The sequence below is a fragment of the Ranitomeya variabilis genome, chromosome 6 (genome assembly GCF_051348905.1).
Source record: "Ranitomeya variabilis isolate aRanVar5 chromosome 6, aRanVar5.hap1, whole genome shotgun sequence".
Taxonomy (NCBI): domain Eukaryota; kingdom Metazoa; phylum Chordata; class Amphibia; order Anura; family Dendrobatidae; genus Ranitomeya; species Ranitomeya variabilis.
This window is the reverse complement of record NC_135237.1, coordinates 37681715-37701728: the sequence shown is the minus strand read 5'-3', so window position 1 is coordinate 37701728 and position 20014 is coordinate 37681715. Positions and strand designations below refer to the sequence as shown.

The following is a 20014-nucleotide window of genomic DNA, read 5'->3' as shown; positions in this document are numbered from 1 at the left end:
AAACTCCAGCTCAATTTGTGTGTTTTTTTTTTATTAAAATGTTCCAACTTTTTTGAATATAAACACTTGTTTACAGTTTGTTGCCTTGGAGACCGTCCACCACCACTAGACAGCATAGTATGGATAGTGCTTACAAGCTTTATTCTCTAAGCCCTATCAGTACAGTACTGAGGTAGCACAGGATCATGGCAGCATGCGGATACCTCCCAATTCCAGCCAGGTTCAGAGTAGTGCTTACAAGCTAAACAGAAGTGGTGGTCGGTCACCTAGTCAACGGGCCGTAAACAAAAACAAAAAAAGTGTTCGTATCTTACTCACAGCTGGAAATTTTAAAAACCAGTCAACTGCAAGGTTTTTACAAGCACTATCCAAAAATATCTATGAAGAGTCGAAAAACCCTTTAAATAGCAAACATTCTAACGAGCTGTCCCTGCCCACTCTGTCTCAGTCTATACAGCAAAGCTAACAAAAGAGCTAGATAAATCAGGAAATGTCAGCTCATTGTCCCTGCTCTAGAGACCAATGTAAAAAATGCAACACCTATTTTTTTTTTTTTTTGGGGGGGGGGGGGGGGGGGGGGGATTTTGGATAGTTGTTCCAAAAAAAAAAAAAAAACAAAAAACAAAAAACAAAACTCATTGCCAAAAAGGCTTATGGTATGTTTTGGATGCAGCAGACATATGGTGCGTCCAAAGAACTGCCAAACGTTGAATATCTGCACATACCCTTAAAATTGTTTTACTTAGGTAGGCTGCATGGAAATAAGCAAGTTTGCAATTGACTTGCTTTTTCTGCTACCATTCTCCTGCAATGACAGCTTTTATCTTACATGATGTGGAGCTAGTTTCCAAAAGACCATGGCACACTGCGCGCAGTAGTTACATTCCAGGATAAAAATTAACCCCTTACATCCGAGCTACCTCTCTGCAGTCAATTGATTTCTATACAGCAGTACACTGCTCACCACAGTCACCCTCTGCTCCTGATGAGCTGCTCTTATCACTCCTGTGTAAGTCACAATCCCCTGCCCCAGTATCCTAGCTCTTGTTGTGCTTGTTCAAGTTGACAGGTGTCTATGTAATGAATTACTGTGAAAACAGCGCACGCTCCAAAACAAGCACTGATCGCTAAATGTGTCATAGCAGAACATATGCTCAGCTTTATAGTTCTAATATATAGAGATTAGGACCGTCCAAGCTGGGTACACCTTGTCGCTGGAGGGATGGCTTTAGGCTTTTTATCAAAATCAGTATTTACCAAGTACCCTTTGTTCTCTATATGTACGAATGCTTTTTACTTACAGCAGGGTTTATGTCCCTTTTGTTTCTATCTTCGGTTTTGTCTGTTTAATGGCCAGTGTGAACATGCGTCTACACGTTGCACGCATACCAGCTTATACTCCAGTTCATTTTAATTGGTAATATTATAGTTCTGCTACTGACCAGACCAGTCACTCAAAACAGGAGAACCGACCCATTCCAGAAACCAGGAAGTAAGGAGACTGGAGAGCTGGGAGCGGTCCAAAAGACAGCTTGAGAATACGTCATCGCCTCTCACTTCCGCATCTAGATGACAGAGGTGCTGCGGACGTTGTGTTAACGGCCAGCAATCTGCACCTTTCATATTAATGAGAAGAGGAAGAGTATGAGATCTGGACAGTGGCTGTCGTTGCCGTCAGAAGCCTTTCACCTCCCGATAAAAAAGTGACAGGATAACCTCTGAGGAAAGCTGGATGTCAACCAGTATGGCTACCATTTCATCTTCAAAGAGGGAAGTCACCAAACCTTCAAAGAAGCAGGAAACATCTTGATCAGATTTGTATCAAGTACTCATAAGAGAAATCAAATCCCATCCTTCTATTTAGTGATCATTTTTCTTTTTTGCTGTCATTTTTAAGGAACTTCGCATTGGAAGATATAAGCAAGAGCCCAGCGTTATCATTAGCACATGGATATTTGCTGCCGGACCCCACATTTCTGTTAGTTTCCTGGTGCATATTAAGTCGCAGATCCCATAAGGTATTTGGAAGGACCTATAATATAATATACACTGCTCAAAAAAATAAAGGGAGCACTAATATCCCACATCCTAGATGTCACTGAATGAAATATTCCAGTTGTAAATCTTTATTCATTACATAGTGGAATGTGTTGAGAACAATAAAACCTAAAACTTAACGTAAACCACAACTAATATCCCAGGTCTGGAGTTGGAATGATGCTCAAAATCAAAGTGGAAAATCAAATTACAGGCTGATCTAACTTCAGTGGAAATGCCTCAAGACAAGGAAATGATGCTCAGTAGTGTGTGTGGCCTCCACGTAGGGAGGCCATACAGGCACAACGCCTGGGCATGCTCCTGATGAGGCGGCTGATGGTCTCCTGAGGGATCTACTCCCAGACCTGGACTAAAGCATCCACCAACTCCTGGACAGTCTGTGGTGCAACGTGACGTTGGTTAATGGTGCGAGACATGATGTCCCAGATGTGTTCAATCGGATTCAGGTCTGGGGAACGGGCGGGCCAGTACATAGCTTCAATGCCTTCATCTTGCAGGAACTGCTGACACACTCCAGCCACATGAGGTCTGGCATTGTCCTGCATTAGGAGGAACCCAAGGCCAACCGTACCAGCATATGGTCTCACAAGGGGTCTGAGGATCTCATCTCGGTACTTAATGGCAGTCAGGCTACCTCTGGCGAGCACATGGAGGGCTGTGCGGCCCTCCAAAGAAATGCCACCCCACACCATTACTGACCCACTGCCAAACCGGTCAAGCTGAAAGATGTTGCAGGCAGCAGATCACTCTCCACGGCATCTCCAGACTGTCACGTCTGTCACACGTACTCAACGGGAACCTGCTTTCATCTGTGAAGAGCACAGGGCACCAGCGGCGAATTTGCCAATCCTGGTGTTCTGTGGCAAATGCCACGCATCCTGCACAGTGTTGGGCTGTGAGCACAACCCCCATCTGTGGACATCGGGAACTCAGACCATCTTCATGGAGTCGGTTTCTAACAGTTTGTGCAGACACATGCACATTTGTGGCCTGCTGGAGGTCATTTTGCAGCGCTCTGGTAGTGCTCCTCCTGTTCCTACTTGCACAAAGGCAGAGGTAGCGGTCCTGCTGCTGGGTTGTTGCCCTCCTACAACCCCCTCCATGTCTCCTGGTGTACTCGCCTGTCTCCTGGTAGCGCCCCCAGCCTCTGGACACTACGCTGACAGACACAGCAAACCTTCTTGCCACAGCTCGCATTGATGTGCCATCCTGGATGAGCTGCACTACCTGAGCCACTTGTGTGGGTTGTAGAGTCCGTCTCATGCTACCACGAGTGTGAAAGCACAACCAACATTCAAAAGTGACCAAAACATCAGCCAGAAAGCATTGGTACTGAGATGTGGTCTGTGGTCCCCACCTGAAGAACCACTCCTTTATTGAGGGTGTCTTGATAATTGCCAATAGTTTCCATCTGTTGTCTATTCCATTTGCACAACAGCATGTGAAATTGATTGTCAATCAGTGTTGGTCCTAAGTGGACAGTTTCATTTCACAGAAGTTTGATTTACTTGGAGTTAGATTCTGTTTAAGTGTTCCCTTTATTTTGAGCAGTGTAGTGTAGTGTATATATATATATATATATATATATATTTTGCACCATTCATCCCATCCTCACACGTGACCTTGTAGGATTGTAGGCCATAAATATTTAATGTTATCATGTGAACAGCGTCTAATTCCTTGTGATGTGCATCTATACACATTATCCCTGGTAACCCCATGCTGTACACATGACTGGTGAGATAATAAAGCAGAATTACGTTGCCTGCACAGAAAAATCTGTAGAAATGACAAAACTTGCTAATACCGTCTTTTTATGTAAATGTTGTCCCTATAACCGCCTGACCCCATATCTGAGCAGTTTCATTCTATTTCAGCGGTTTTAGGGTTTTTCTTTTGTACGTTGCAGAACATCCGCAGGTAAGATTCCCCTTTCAAGCGTTAGATAAACATGGCTACTTTCTTCTTCCCAAATCGGCGCCACACTTCTGGTCAGGTCGTGTCTGGTACTGCAGCTGAACTGCAGTACCAGAATCAACCTGTGGACTAGAGTGGGGCAGACTTTAGGAGACGCTGGCCATGTTCTCCTAATCCTGGACAACCCAATGAAATGCAGCGCAGCATGTTATGGAGCCGGAGGTGCGGACCAGACAGATCTATAGGATTCCGTGTAACTTCTATATAAAACAATAGTAACCATCAGAATATTTTTTGTTCCTCTGATGACAATCTGCGGGGACTTTGCTGTCAATCAAGTGTTTAGATAACCTCTTCCCGGGAGACACTATTGGCCTGACCCAGGTCAGTGCATGAAAGTGAAGAGATCACCTCTGGGATCACCAGGAAACACACGGCTGTTTATTAGATTTTCACAGTCATTGTCTACAAGGACTTCAGTGCAAAGAAAAAAAACCCCCAAAATAACCTTTCCCCCTTAAAAGGCATCAGTAGAGCAGATCACGGTTACAAGGAGCGTCTCTCAGTCTGGAGGACCAACCCTGTCCTGCATTTCAAAGAGAACGCCTGGATTTGAATATACACTGTAATTCTGCACATCACCTGCGGGGGCACTGCAGAGAAAGTGAACACTTACTGCCAGATTTCTTAACCAATCACAGCTGATTGTTACAGGGGGAGGCCATATTCGTTAGGAGGGTCCTCGTTACAGGGGGGAGGCCATATTCGGTAGGTGGGTCCTCTTTTGCTGCCCTGTAGAGGACTGTTTTTTGGGATATTGTCCTCTTTATTTAGCGCCCCCAATATGCTTATATTAGTACACACGCACTGACTCCGGCGCCGGTTTATTCAAGTAATGTAGTACACACGTCAACATAGTGCGCATGTGCTGTCCATAGGGATGATGGCGGTGGCTGGCGCGTGTACACTGCTATGTGACGCTGTAGTAGAATGCTTCCATAAAGTGGTGCCGGAATCAACATGTGCCCATCCCGCGATATCCGCCACCATTTTTGAAGACACTGTCTGCGAATTCCCATACACAAGGTCTTCAATAAAATGGCGCCTATATGTGCACGCACTGACTCAGGCGCCAGGGTCATCCCGGCTTTGGACAAAAGGACGCATCCACCATTATATACAAGATAAATACTCAGGGGGCGACAGGGAGTAGAATAAAAGCAGAAACTGCCCACTTGTGACCCAGGGACAGGTTCTCTTTAATTGAGGAACAAAGCCAGTCCCCCTGCTCTCCATCAAGCCTGTTCATAGACAGAGAAGGGGGCTGGCCTTTACTATGTCAGGACCTGGCTCTATTCATAGGGCATTTAAGGGGCTCCAAAGTATTAAAAAAGTACAAAAAATGTAGTTACAATTTAAATGATTTACCCCGCAAAAAATCAAGTAAACTCTTATCCACTGGATAGGTAATAATTGCCAATTACTGGGGGTCTGACCACTGGGCACTCTTAAAAGAAGCAGCGAAGATCATGCTGACATCGGCTCCATCCATTGCTTATGAAACTGCCAAGTACTGCACATGCCAACGTCTGCTCTTTTCATTGTCTATGAGACTGCCAAGCACTGCGCATTCTATGGGACTGCCAAACAATGCACATGCTAACATTCATTCTCTATGGCAAGCACTGCGCATGCTCACATCGACTCCATTCATTGTATACGGAGTCACTGAAAAACAATGTACATGCTCATATCAGCTCCATTTATGGTCTATTGGACTGCCAAGCACTGCACATTCACACATCCGCTCCATTCATTGTCTATGGGACTGCCAAGCACTTCACATGCTCACATCAGCTGCATTCATTGTAAATCGGAGTACCACATGCTCACAATGCCTCCATTCATTTCTATGGGACTGCCAAGCATTGTGCATGCTCACATCAGCTCCATTCATTGTCTGTCTGACTACCAAGCATTGCGCATGCTCACATCAGCTCCATTCATTGTCTATGGGACTACCAAGCATTGCGCATGCTCACATCAGCTCCATTCAAGACGTCCCATTTTCAGGATCGTGGAGGAGTTGACTGCTGAAATGCTCAGTCATTCCAGGAACGGGTCTCTTGACCCAGGAGGTTGCAGTTCCACATCTTTGTGCTGAATCAGCAGGTTATCAACAATCCTAGAATAACCCTTTAATGCTCATTTATCTATACATCTGTGCTGAAATCACAGAGAAGGTCCAGTAAGAACAGATTATGATGGACGACACAGCCCTTCAGTTCAGCCATCAGTGGGGGGTCATTACGACATGTAATGAGACACATTTTTAATTGTTTTTAGATAGGAGGGCAAAGTATACATTTCTGTATCAAAAGATCTCCTCCTCCACATGTGAGGAATCAGAAGTGGCTTTCCTCCAGCCGCCATTTATTGTGTGCGGTGGCGAGGTCACATCTGTAATGCCACTAAGGATACTCCCCACAGCACAAGGAACACACATCCAGGGGTCACAAGCAGCAAACTCCCCCCCGCCGGGGCTACGGGGGTCAAAAGTCACCTATCACTTAGTGCCATCAATGAGGACTCGGCAACCAGAGGTGATAAATCACCCAGCAGAGAGGGGGCTGTCATAGTGGGAATCGCCCACGTTTTTTAAAGAAAAATTTTTTTTTCAGTGCTTTAATGTACGAGAAAAAAACAAACTGCAAATGCAACCTTATATGATGGTAATAGTTATGCCATATGAAGACAGCAGTGGGCCCCTGTTGTGGGCACTACATGGGGCCCCTCCGTGTCTCTGGGGCCACTATGTGGCTGCACATGAACTAAAGACATCTACCATTACTGTACTACCATCCGATGTCTGGAAGCCTTACTTTAGTTTCTTAAAGGGACGGTCAGCACAGAAGGACTGTACAAACCAAGCACAGGCGCTCGGTGCACCCTTGGTGTGGCTAAAAATGTAAGTGCTCCTTCCTACCTGATAGAGGGAAAACTATCTCCACCCCTCCTCCTCATCTTTGATTGACAGCTCTAGCTTTACAGAGCGCAAGACTGTTGAGATAGATGGAAATCAGGTAGGTGGGAAGGTGCAATTAAATGTTTGCCCACGACAAAAGGTGAAATATCGCCTGTGCTTAGTCTGAATAGTCATGCAGACCAACCTTTAATTGCAGCCGCTATTGAAGCCTCTTACAGACCTCATACATATAGGTAAAAGTCGACCACAGGGGACAATTTTGACAATAAATGAACAATCGACAGAGCAAATGTCTTAAATTGGCAAGAACCTGCCATGTGCCATGCGGCTACAACGAATAAATCTGCAACACATTTGCTTAATGAAACAGACCACCGAGGTAGCTTCATTCAATGCACATGCACGAGTCTGCAGATCCATCTCACATTGCACATGCGCCAGTCTACAGATCCATCTCGCATTGCACATGCGCCAGTCTACAGATCCATCTCACATTGCACATGTGCCAATCTGCAGATCCATCTCGCACAGCACATGCGCCAGTCTACAGATCCATCTCGCACGGCACATGCGCCAGTCTACAGATCCATCTCGCACGGCACATGCACCAGTCTGCAGATCCATCTCGCATTGCACATGCGCCAGTCTACAGATCCATCTCGCATTGCACATGCGCCAGTCTGCAGATCCATCTCGCATTGCACATGTGCCAGTCTGCAGATCCATCTCGCATTGCACATGTGCCAGTCTGCAGATCCATCTCGCATTGCACATGTGCCAGTCTGCAGATCCATCTCGCATTGCACATGTGCCAGTCTGCAGATCCATCTCGCATTGCACATGTGCCAGTCTGCAGATCCATCTCGCATTGCACATGTGCCAGTCTGCAGATCCAGCTCGCGTTGCACATGTGCCAGTCTGCAGATCCAGCTCGCACAGCACATGTGCCAGTCTGCAGATCCATCTCGCATTGCACATGCACCAGTCTGCAGATCCATCTAGCACGGCACATGTGCCAGTCTGCAGATCCATCTCACATTGCACATGCACCAGTCTACAGATCCATCTCGCATTGCACATGCGGTACTGTATTCTTTCACACCCTTCTCACACATTTACCCCCAGCAGTGGCAGACCACGATATATCGGTCAGTGACATTACTCACCTTGGTGAAAAACACTGTCAGATGCGTCTCACTGCCGATTACCCAGATGGGACATTTGGGGGATTTCAAGAAATTTCCCACCTGAAAAAAAAAATAAAAGGAGAAAAATGCAAATCATCAACAAGAACCCTACATGTACCGCGGAATTGGAAAATCAGCATTTACTGCAAAAGGTCATTTCCCAAAACAGATTATTTATTTAGCCCAAAATAGGTGGAACGAGGGCGAAACATGAATCTTGGCCTGACAAGTGAAATCGGATCATCTGCAAGAAAGATTTTTCAATCTCGGGGAAAAAAATAATCTTTTCTCGAGATTAATCAATCTCCTGCGGTGCTATACACTGATAGCGTTGTTCTATGCAGACTCAAGTTTAAAGGGACACTCCACCTTTTATCACCAATTCGTCTTTTAGATCCAAATCATTACTATATTAATTCTATCTTTAACCAATTTCTTACCCTTAAAAAAAAAAAAAGTAACCATCATTTAAATTGTGGGACCCTTCTCCAAACCCACCCCAAAAATGTTTATTTATGCAGTACATGTGTAGCCCTACTGATTTTAATGGGAATTGTGTAATGCTTTACATCTCCTGCGGAGGCACTGCAGCACATTTTAACTCTTTCTGCAACGTTTTTTCATAAATTGATCACAGGTCGGTCATGGAGAGGCACCGGGCGTCTGTTCAGAGAACCCTACTAATACATAGGGGTTCAGTCAAAAAGTGGAGAACCCCTTTAAAGAAAGCTTACCTCCTTTTTGGACACACGGACTATTCAGTCTTGTGGATTTGGGCCCTGCGACCTGTATAAAACATTTCGAGGCAGATTCATTATTGTTTTTGAGCCTTTTTTTTTGTTCTAGTTTTGATTTGTGTCGCTCTGAAGTTTATTTTATGTGGGGTTCCTAGATGTATTGGCCTGAAATGTTTGTGCAAATTTTGCAAAATATTAGCGGAAAATGCAATTTATTCTGCACTAAAGAGTAGCAAAAACAGAGGACTTTTTGGATTTTGGTAAAAAATTCATGCACCGCCGTGGGCCCCTTATTGAAAAAGTTGCTACAAAAAAGTCAATGAGTGGCACAAGATGGAAAAAAAAAAAAAAAAAAAAAAAAGAGAATCAGGTGCCCTTCCTCTTCACACACCATGATCAGATGACTAATTTCATTACTCTGTAAACCTGAAAACATCATCAAAGCCATAAACAGGCGGGTACGGACGGGCAGTGGTTTCTTTTAGGGCTTCCGCGTCCCTGAGAGGTGGGAAAGTCTCCGCAGATGGTGTACACAAGGAGAAGCCAAAGGTTTAAACAAGGAAATTCCTCTCCATTTATAGGCCTGAAAGATGAAAAAGCAGCCGAGGATCACAGGTCGTGTGAAGTTCTGTGTTCTTACATGTGTCCTGCAGATAAAGGAGTTGGGGGAAAACTTCAGGAACTTTTCCCACTCAGTGACCAATCAGATTCCAGCTCTTGTTCTTCAGAGGCTCTTTTGAAAATAAAGAAGAGATCTGATTGGCCGCACAATCCGGGGCGAACATTCCACTGTTTGAGGTCATTCACAATCTTTGCCAAAACTCCTGTCTGATAATAAAGACCCCAACATTTTTTTAAAGGTTTAGACTGCCAAAATTAAAGGGATTCTCTACTTTATCTTTTTGTAAGAAAGATCCCTTTACAATAATCTGATCAGAATGTGATCCCCACCGTTGGGATCTTCAGCAATAATCAGTAGACATGGCAGAAAGTGTTTAATTTTAACACAGCGCCACCACAGGAGAAGTTGGGCATTGCAGATTGTCCATTTGAATCAATGAGATGCAGGACAGGACAGGTCCTCCGGAGAGGGCGACGCTCTGTGCAACAGCTGTACAACCTGACCGAGAAACTGAAAAACCCCTTTAAGTAAAACATTAAAACTCAAGACGTATTTTATGTTTACATGTTATGGACTTTTATCCAGGACTACTTTCTTTTTTCACTATGGGCCTAAAAAATAGTTTCTACCTGCCTGCCTGGCGCCGATCTCTGCAGCTTCCACTGACGCCACATTTCCAAAGGAGCGGGGCTTCTCTTCTGCTCTACAGAAGAGACGTGACTGTCTATCAGGATGACTGACAGTCTGCTCCGTGGTGTCTAAGCATGACGTTAGTTGGGGAGAAAGCAGCTATCGTCTCAGGGAGGGCAGAGAAAACAGGAAAAAAAAAAAAAAAAAAATTAAGAAATCCCTCAGTTCTCCCCCTCCCCTTTCTCAGTGTTAGGCTATGGTCACGCGATCAGTATTTGACATCAGTATTTATAAGCCAAAACCAGGAGTGGAACAATCAGAGGAAAAGTATTAAAAAAAATAAACACGTCACCACTTCTCCATTTATCACCCACTCCTGGTTTTGGCTTTCAAATACTGATGGGAAATACTGATCAAATATGGATAATGTGACTGTAGCATTAGAGATAGCAATAAGGAGGGAGTTGTAAACATATCTTCCCATCATAAGGAGGGGGGAAAGCGGCCACAGTCTCAGTGAGGGCAGAACAAACATCATACAGATAAGTAGGAAAGCACATGGAGAAAAATGCAGGATAGAAGCTGTGCTGATACATGAATACATGAACAGTCCTCATCCAGCCTATATTACTGAAAGAGACACTTCCACAAAAGAAAAAAACCTAAATCTTAGATCAGGCTGCAAATTTCATATCCGGGAGGGGGGTGAAAATTAATCAAAACGTTGCAGACTGAAACTGCAATTTTGTTAAGTAAAGGTAACCCAGTGACATGTAAAAAAAAATCACTATTTCCATGTTAAAGGTGTCCATAGCATTTAACCCTTAAGGACAGTAGGGCAGTGTTGTTGGAGTAAAGGGCCCAGCTAAGAGGATCCCAGCTGTAATACTGTCCATTCACCCGAGTAGGGAATTTTACACATCACTCTTCGCATGGACAGGTTTACGGAGAATCCTGCCCCTTCTTTCATCCATACACTCCCCGGAGGTTACAGAAAACAGACGGTTCTTCGCGTGGTTAAATATATTCTTATGTAGCAGCAGAAAGGAAGAGCGATGTGAAAGCCTAACCACAAAGCCGGCATCTGGCCGCTCACCTGACGGACGCATTATTAACACGTCCGGGCAGAACAGTGAGACTATTGTGCCTGGAAACTAATAGGAGCGGCTCCTCCATCCGACGGGAACAGTGTGTCCGTCACATGAGATCGGATCTGTCAGGGGCTCACGTTCCGGGACGTCAGCTAAAAATACGCCGTCCCCCCAGGAACGCTGCGCAGCCGGTATACGGAGGAAAGAGAAACTACGGCAAGAAGGAGGAGTCAATGATAAGATGGGGGCTTACCTTACAGTATCGCAGGGACTCCATAAGTGTCAGAAAACCGACCTGCGCCTGACTGTGAATACCCAGCAGTTCTAGAAAAAGAAAACAAGGGTCATTAGAATACGTGTACACTCGCCCTAATGGGGTCGGATTTAAAAAAAACAATTCTAAAGAATCTTTACTAAACAGCTGTGCCGTCCCTCTGATATTCCTCCTGGAAACGTACAGAGTGGCACTTGTGTGTAAGCGTGCACCACACAGGAGGCGTCCGAGCCCAAGAGCAGAGGAATGGGAACCCACAGGGCTAAAATGTGTCTAAATATGCAGCGACGCCCCAATACTGCCATATATAAAGGCAGGATATATCCCCAGGAAGCACGCGGGCAGGCAGGCGGACCGTCATCTACCCTAACACAAGAAGCGGGCGGGCAGGCAGGCGGACCGTTGTCTACCCTCCACAGGAAGCGGGCAGGCAGGCGGACCGTTGTCTACCCTCCACAGGAAGCGGGCGGGCGGACAGTCGTCTACCCTCCACAGGAAGCGGGCAGGCGGACCGTCGTCTACCCTCCACAGGAAGCGGGCAGGCGGACCGTCGTCTACCCTCCACAGGAAGCGGGCAGGCGGACCGTCGTCTACCCTCCACAGGAAGCGGGCAGGCGGACCGTCGTCTACCCTCCACAGGAAGCGGGCAGGCGGACCGTCGTCTACCCTCCACAGGAAGCGGGCAGGCGGACCGTCGTCTACCCTCCACAGGAAGCGGGCAGGCGGACCGTCGTCTACCCTCCACAGGAAGCGGGCAGGCGGACCGTCGTCTACCCTCCACAGGAAGCGGGCAGGCGGACCGTTGTGTACCCTCCACAGGAAGCGGGCAGGCAGGCGGACCGTTGTCTCCCCTAACACAGGAAGCGGGCAGGCAGGCGGGCAGACCGTCGTTTCCACTAACACAAGAAGCTGGTCGGGCAGGCGGACCGTCGTCACCACTCCACAGGAAGAAGCGGGCAGGCGGACCGTCGTCTCCCCTAACACAAGAAGCGGGCGGACAGGCGGACCGTCGTCTCCCCTAACACAAGAAGCAGGCAGGCAGGCGGACCGTCGTCTACCCTCCACAGGAAGCGGGCAGGCGGACCGTTGTCTATCCCCCCAGTAAGGCGGCGGGCGGACCGTTGTCTACCCTCCACAGGAAGCGAGTGGGCAGGCAGGCGGACCGTTGTCTCCCCATCACTGGAAGGTGGTTGTCCGTTCTCCTGAGGAAGCACAGGCGAGCGAAGCATCATCTACCCACCGGAGGTCGTCCCCCAGCCACAGGAAGCACGGGCAAGAAGACAGTCGTCTCCCCTCCCGCACGCAGAGAGAATGGGCCGTCGTCTCCACCTCTGCTGTGAGCCCGGGGGCGCGTGCCGTCATTTCGTCTCCCCTTCTGAAGGAAGCACTGGGGTGGGCCATTGTCACTCCCCTCAACAGGAAGTGTGGGGGCAGTCATCTTCACCTCCACAAGACCGGTGTCTCACCCTTCACAGAGAGCAGGAGCACTGAAAGAAGCATGGGAGCAAACGGATCGTCATCCCTCCGCAGGACGTGCTGGGGTGCGGATCTGGGGTGCGCGGATCATGGCCTCCCTCCTACACAGGAAGAAGGGGTGGGAAGTGGCCATAGGCTCCCCCCTCCGCAGGCAGTGTGGGTGGGAATGGCCGCCATCTCCCCCCCACCACAGGCATGGTGGGCATTCCAACGTCTACCTCTGAAGGGGAAACGCTGGGACGTGTGGTGTCCATTGTCCCACCCAGCAGGGTGCAGAGGGTTGGGGGCCAGGGCTGAAGTCTTCCCCTCTACAGCGAGTATTAGCAGGTGGAGGTGGTGGGTGGACCGTTGTCTCCTCACCTCCTCTGGAAAATCCGGGAGAAGAGGCAGTCGCCATTTGCATTTTTCCACTACAGTGTTGCCTAAAATCAGACTGAGGCTTATTATCACAATGCCGGATGATTGCAGCAACCAATGTAACTAATTGGTAATCAGGACGCCCCTGAGCCGAATCCTCGTCCGCAAGATCAGCCGCGGGGGATAGTAACAATGCTGGGCACAAGATCAGTCGCGGGGGAATAATAACGCTGCTGGGTTTACACAGGATCAGCCGCGGGGGAATAGTAATGCTGCTGGGTTTACACAGGATCAGCCGCGGGGGAATAGTAATGCTGCTGGGTTTACACAGGATCAGCCGCGGGGGAATAGTAATGCTGCTGGGTTTACACAGGATCAGCTGCGGGGGAATAGTAATGCTGCTGGGTTTACACAGGATCAGCCGCGGGGGAATAGTAATGCTGCTGGGTTTACACAGGATCAGCTGCGGGGGATAGTAATGCTGCTGGGTTTACACAGGATCAGCCGCGGGGGAATAGTAATGCTGCTGGGTTTACACAGGATCAGCTGCGGGGGATAGTAACACTGCTGGGTTTACACAGGCTTGTGTGGGTGGAAGGTGCTGCAGCAGCGACAACTATTTATATAGGGTCAGGAGACATCACAATGTCTGCGATACATGAAAAAGCGATGAATAATGAGGACGGTGACGCTACGGGGGGGGGGCCTATGGGATTTGTCAAAATTACCGCGAGGGGCTCATCACTTAAAAAAAAAAAAATGTTACAGCTTTAATTCCCCGACGACTTTATGGTTTCTGCTGTGACCACATTCTACCCCAAGTTTTTTCTTTCTGCTTTCCAAATATTTCATGGTACATTAAATGACACCTTAAAAAATTATATATAACAGAAGTATCAATGTAAAAAAAACAAACAAAGCTTTTTATTAAAAAGTAGCAACATAAAAACATACGTTATATAAAAAGTTATATACTGTATACACACACAGAGGTAGGGGTGAGTGTGTGTTACGTACAAACTTAACCACCCCCCCACCCCAAAAAAAGAAACAATGGCTATAAATGTTGGAAAGGAAAGAGTTAAATACAAACAGTGCGCAGCGGAGCTTTCTATTCTCGCCATGGTGTGCGGTTTACTCCTAGTGATAATATTTTATCACACTGCCCCCTAGTGGCCATCCCAAATAAACATTCCTATATAAAAAATGAATACACAACAGATAATCTAAATGTAATATGTAAATGTAATATCTTTTTAAAACAAGGACATCGGATCAGCGATGTTAGAGATTTAGATTGTTCATAGCTGGGGTGAAGTTTTAAAGAGTTACCTGTCCTTTTAGGCAAAATCTGTAGAAAAACCATGGCCTTGTCGCCCTCACCCTCTTGCACCAAATTAAATCTGCTTCTGGTGAATATACTAATCTATCCAGAAATGGTCCTGATTCTTATAACCTGCAACTTGCCCTTCACTTTTTAAGTGGCCAGTTCCAGTTTATCAGAATTCTGCCAGCACTATAGGTGCTGGAACTTTCTTGCCCCTCAGAATGGCTTGCCGGCTTTAAACTTTCTCTGTTTTGTCTACATGCACTTTGACGACAGTGAAAGCAGGAAAGCAGAAATACAAAAGACCATCCCCCACTTCCTACAGAAACAAAACCGTTCGTACTGGATTTGCTGCACAGTGGTAAAAATTGGATAGGATTGCTTATTTTTTTTCCATCCTCTCAAACATTTTCATTAAAATGAGTGAAAAGCCAAGTAAAGATGAAAAACACACAATTTCTTATCTCCTGCATCTCCTCGGCCCTTGGCGCAGAATACACTTAAGCTTCATTAGTACTTAAAAAGGAAAAAAAAAAAGGTTTAATAATGGCAGAAAACAGACAGTGAGGCATTACCTAAACGGAAAAAGGTTTGTCTCTGGTTTTCCAGACCTATAAAAGCCCTGAGCGAGGTCGCCACCTCTACATCCTGCCCCCCTAATAAATGTATGGGCCTGTACTGCCCTCTGGTGGCTGACTGAAGTAGTGCAGAAAAACTGTAAATATCACAATATTCTGATTCTGTGATATTATCTAATATTCTAATATATTAGCCCCCTCTAGGAGAGATAAGGAAAAAGATCTGGCCCTCAAAAAATCCATAGTGAAATTAACCAGCTCAGAAATTTGGACCAAGATGTTAAATGTGATCTCCCTTCTCCCCTGTCCTCCTTCCCTGCTCACTCCCTCTCTGCCGATGGAAGGATCCAGTTTCTCATGCTGGGCAGCAGATCGTGTTTTAATCACGGGCTGCTGTTTGGTTTTCACTGGATACTGTACGATCTTAAAACTTGTAAGCAGGGACATTCAGGCAGCTGTATACAGAGGCAATGTCAGTATAAGGAGGACGGCAAGCCTTTACCTGTTTATCCTGCCCACAGTAAATATCGCAGCATTAAAACAAAGGTACAGCACAGCAGAAAGCTGGGGAAGAGATCACCAGTGTTTTTCATAGTTAATATATAAAAAAAAAAATCAGTGTTTTTCATAACCCCCTTTTAAAAGGTCATCAGTCTTTGGGGCTTCTGGGGATTTTGTACCTTTGAAATATCCCAAAATTGGACGGAATTAAACAAAATTTTTATACAAAAGAAAAAAAAAAAGGGAGATAAAGCCAAAAACAGTGTTCTTTACGAAAAAGCTTGCAGAAAGCACAATGCTGAATTGTCTTTATATGCTGAGGATTCAGTGCGGATTTTGGCACGGATTCTGCAGATGGACCCCTGGTGATGCACATGAATGCGCTGAGGGGAACGTGTGCCCGATTATTAATACGCTGCATATTAGCACAAAAACTAAGAAAATGACGTAACTTACTCATTCCCGAGCATTCCCGATCGCCATCCCACACATTGGAGACCGCGTGTCCCGTCAGGAGAAGGTTTATCAGACTCTGGCTGGAGAAAAAAAAAAGAAATATATATGATATACCGTATATTTGAAAATGTGTTCTTCCTACAACAATTATTCTTATATATTAGAGAAGGTTTTGTTTGTTTTTTTATTTGGATTGGAAGAAGCTTTTCTTATTGTTATTTTTCATTTATTTCACATATTGTGCCCCCTACAAAGGTCATAAGAGAAATGCTTTCTTTACTCAATTTCCCCTGACATTGGGGCAGGTATAATAAACCAGGTGACAAGGGAAATGCTGTCTTTCTGGCTGCATAGCAGCTGTCTGGGTCTCCTGCTCCCTCCCTATACACAGTGATCACATGATGACTGGGTGGGTCCGGAGAAGGAAGCACTGTCAGTGCCTTCTATTATTGTGTACAAAGCACTTGTTTAGCTCTGGGTATACAGTGATGGAGAAAACAGACAGGGTTTACTACCGCCACAGACAGCCTGAGAATCAAAGCTGCTTTGGTCATGCTGTTGATGGCCATGTGCACCATCATGCAAATTACTGATAAATACGTACAAATACGAGATTTAATGCACTTTTTAAGTCCTTAACCTCGCCGGGTAGTCAAATGCTCCTAGTAGCCTTCTCTTAGTGCTGTGTGATATAAAAGGATATTCAGAAGCTATTCACCCTTCACAGAGCTGTATCTCTGTCCTAGCTCCAGTCTTCGTTGACAGGCAAGACATTGACGACAGTGTTCGTGACTGCTGCAGCCAATCGCTGGGCTCATCAGTGATGCGGATGTCGATGAGCACATGGACTGCTCTGCTCAGCTTCTCGTGCCAAGTCATCATGTGTCCGCTGCAGCTTGTCAACAAAGACTGGGGCAGCGGCAGAGATCGGGGGTGGGGGGGGGGGGGATAACTAAGTTTCAACTAGCTGAAGGCAAATAGCAAAAAAAAACAAAACCCAAAAACTAATTCTCAGGAAAAAGCCCTGAACTCCCTAACATATATGTATAAGGGTTTACAGGTGCGGTACAGTGGGGTCCTCACCTGCCGTGCCCGTATACAGGGTCAATCAAAGGCTCTTCGGCATCTTCTATTTCATTTTTAACATTTTCGATTCCCTGGTAAAAAAGTAAGACAATGTTGTTAAGAGAAGATATGATTTTTAGACAAACTTCGCTTTATAGGTGTCCTGGTACCCAAAGTAAACCTAGCAGAGATGTGTACTGGGGGGTCACTGGCCAGCGAGGAGCACAGACTTTGGAGAGATATGGCCTAATACCCTCCAAGACCTGTTTATTCTTTAGCTCCTTCTTTAGAGGGGTCATACTGTGATCTGTCTTGAGGTCTTACACCCTGTGTAACAAAGTGGACAATAATCCTAATCTGATCCATAACCCTGAAATCCTAATAATAAAACATTTGCTTCCTGTGAAGAACAAAATATAATGAGGGGAACGCTGCATATAATCAGAAAGGCCGTACCCCATAGCAGGGAGCGCTGAATATAGTCAGAGAGGCCATACCCCATAGCAGGGAGTACTGAATATAGTCAGAGAGGCCGTACCCCATAGCAAGGAGCGCTGTATATAGTCAGAGAGGCCGTAACCCATAGCAGGGGGCCCTGCATATAGTCAGAGAGGCTGCACCCCATAGCAAGGAGCGCTGTATATAGTCAGAGAGGCCGTAACCCATAGCAGGGGGCCCTGCATATAGTCAGAGAGGCCGTACCCCATAGCAAGGAGCGCTGTATATAGTCAGAGAGGCCGTAACCCATAGCAGGGGGCCCTGCATATAGTCAGAGAGGCTGCACCCCATAGCAAGGAGCGCTGCATATAGTCAGAGAGGCCGCACCCCATAGCAGGGAGTACTGAATATAGTCAGAGAGGCCGTACCCCATAGCAGGGAGTACTGAATATAGTCAGAGAGGCCGCACCCCATAGCAGGGAGTACTGAATATAGTCAGAGAGGCCGTACCCCATAGCAGGGAGTACTGAATATAGTCAGAGAGGCCGCACCCCATAGCAGGGAGTACTGAATATAGTCAGAGAGGCCGTACCCCATAGCAGGGAGTACTGAATATAGTCAGAGAGGCCGTACCCCATAGCAGGGAGCGCTGCATATAGTCAGAGAGGCCGTACCCCATAGCAAGGAGCGCTGTATATAGTCAGAGAGGCCGTACCCCATAGCAGGGGGCCCTGCATATAGTCAGAGAGGCTGCACCCCATAGCAAGGAGCGCTGCATATAGTCAGAGAGGCCATTCCCCATAGCAGGGAGCGCTGCATATAGTCAGAGGCCATTCCCCATAGGAAGGAGCGCTGTATAGTCAGAGAGGCTGTACCCCATAGCAGGGAGCGCTGCATATAGTCAGAGGCCGCACCCCATAGCAGGGAGCGCTGTATATAGTCAGAGAGGCCATTCTCCGTAGGAGGGAGCGCTGTATATAGTCAGAGAGACCGCACCCCACAGCAGGGAGCGCTGCATATAGTCAGGGAGGCCGCACCCCATAGCAGGGAGCTCTACTTATAGTCAAAGAGGCTGCACATGTCGGCAAGGCTGCACGGCATAGCAGGGAGCACTGAACATGAACTGGTACAGGGCCAGTATGCGATCTCACTGCAGATAACAGTGAAGTATAGGAGTGACAAACCCGTCAGCTAAGACCAAGTGCGAGTTGTCAGGAAGGTTCAGTAGGTGGTAAGAGCCGCAGCGGCCCTCCGAGCATTTACCAGCTCATTTGCATTTTGGGTCACTGCTCGTTTTCTCCATAAGGTTCAGTGCAGCCATACAGCTCCTGCCAGACTCCCTGTAATAGACCATAGGCAGAGATCTACTCAGATAGTAAAGTCTCCCAGTCTGGAGAGAGTGCAGGATCTCATCCTCAAAATCAGGGCTGAAGACATTTTTTTTTCTTTCCTAAAAAAAAAAAAATGATTTACAGTCATGGCCAAAATTGTTGGCACCCTTTAAATTGTTCCAGAAAATGAAGTGTTTCTCCCAGATAATTGCTGCAATTACACATGTTTATTTCCTTTGTGTGTATTGGAACACCACAAAAACAAAAAAAGAAAAAAAAAAAAAGGTAAATTGGACATAATTTCACACAAAACCCCCAAAATGGTCCAGACACAATTGTTGCACCCCCCCCCCCCCTTAACACATTCAGTTGCACACCTTTTGGAATAAATAACTACAATCAATCGCTTCCTATAACCATCAACAAGCTTCTTACACCTCTCAAATGGAATTTTGGACTCTTCTTTTGTAAACTGCTCCAGGTCTCATATTTGAAGGCTCCTTCTTCCAACAGAAATAAAGATCTCTCCACAGGTGATCAATGGAATTTCGATAAAGACTCATTGCTATCACTTCAGAACTCTCCAGCGCTTTGATTTCTTCCATTTCTGGGAGCTTCTTGAAGCATTAACCTGCTGGAAAACCCATGACCTAGGACACAGCACTATACTGCAACCCAAAAATCCTTTGGTAATCTTCAGATTTCATGATGCCTGCACAGCCAAGGCACCCAGTGCCAGAGGCAGCAAAACAGCTCTTTACCCTCCACCAAATTTGACTGTAGGTACTGTGTTCTTTTCTTTGTAGGCCTCATTCTGTTTTCAGTAAACAATAGAATGATGTGCTTTACCAAAAAGCTCAATCTTGGTCTCATCTGTCCACAAGACACTTTCCTAGAAAACTGCAGTCTGGATTTTTTATGTCCCTGTGTCAGCAGTGGGGTCCTCATGGGTCTTCTACCATAGTGTTTCATTTCATTCACAT

The 20014-nt window shown here is 46.3% G+C and overlaps 1 protein-coding gene across 1 annotated transcript in view; it reads right to left on the bottom strand.

The window, feature by feature from the left end:
- Window positions 1-20014, bottom strand: part of MINDY3 (MINDY lysine 48 deubiquitinase 3) — a 92714-nt gene that overhangs the window by 44699 nt on the left and 28001 nt on the right. The window contains exons 8-11 of the mRNA XM_077268243.1: window positions 17281-17354; window positions 16198-16277; window positions 11482-11552; window positions 8128-8208 (exon numbers count right to left, since the gene is read on the bottom strand). Coding sequence (XP_077124358.1) covers window positions 8128-8208; window positions 11482-11552; window positions 16198-16277; window positions 17281-17354 — 306 coding nt within the window. The remainder of the gene's footprint in view (window positions 1-8127; window positions 8209-11481; window positions 11553-16197; window positions 16278-17280; window positions 17355-20014) is intronic.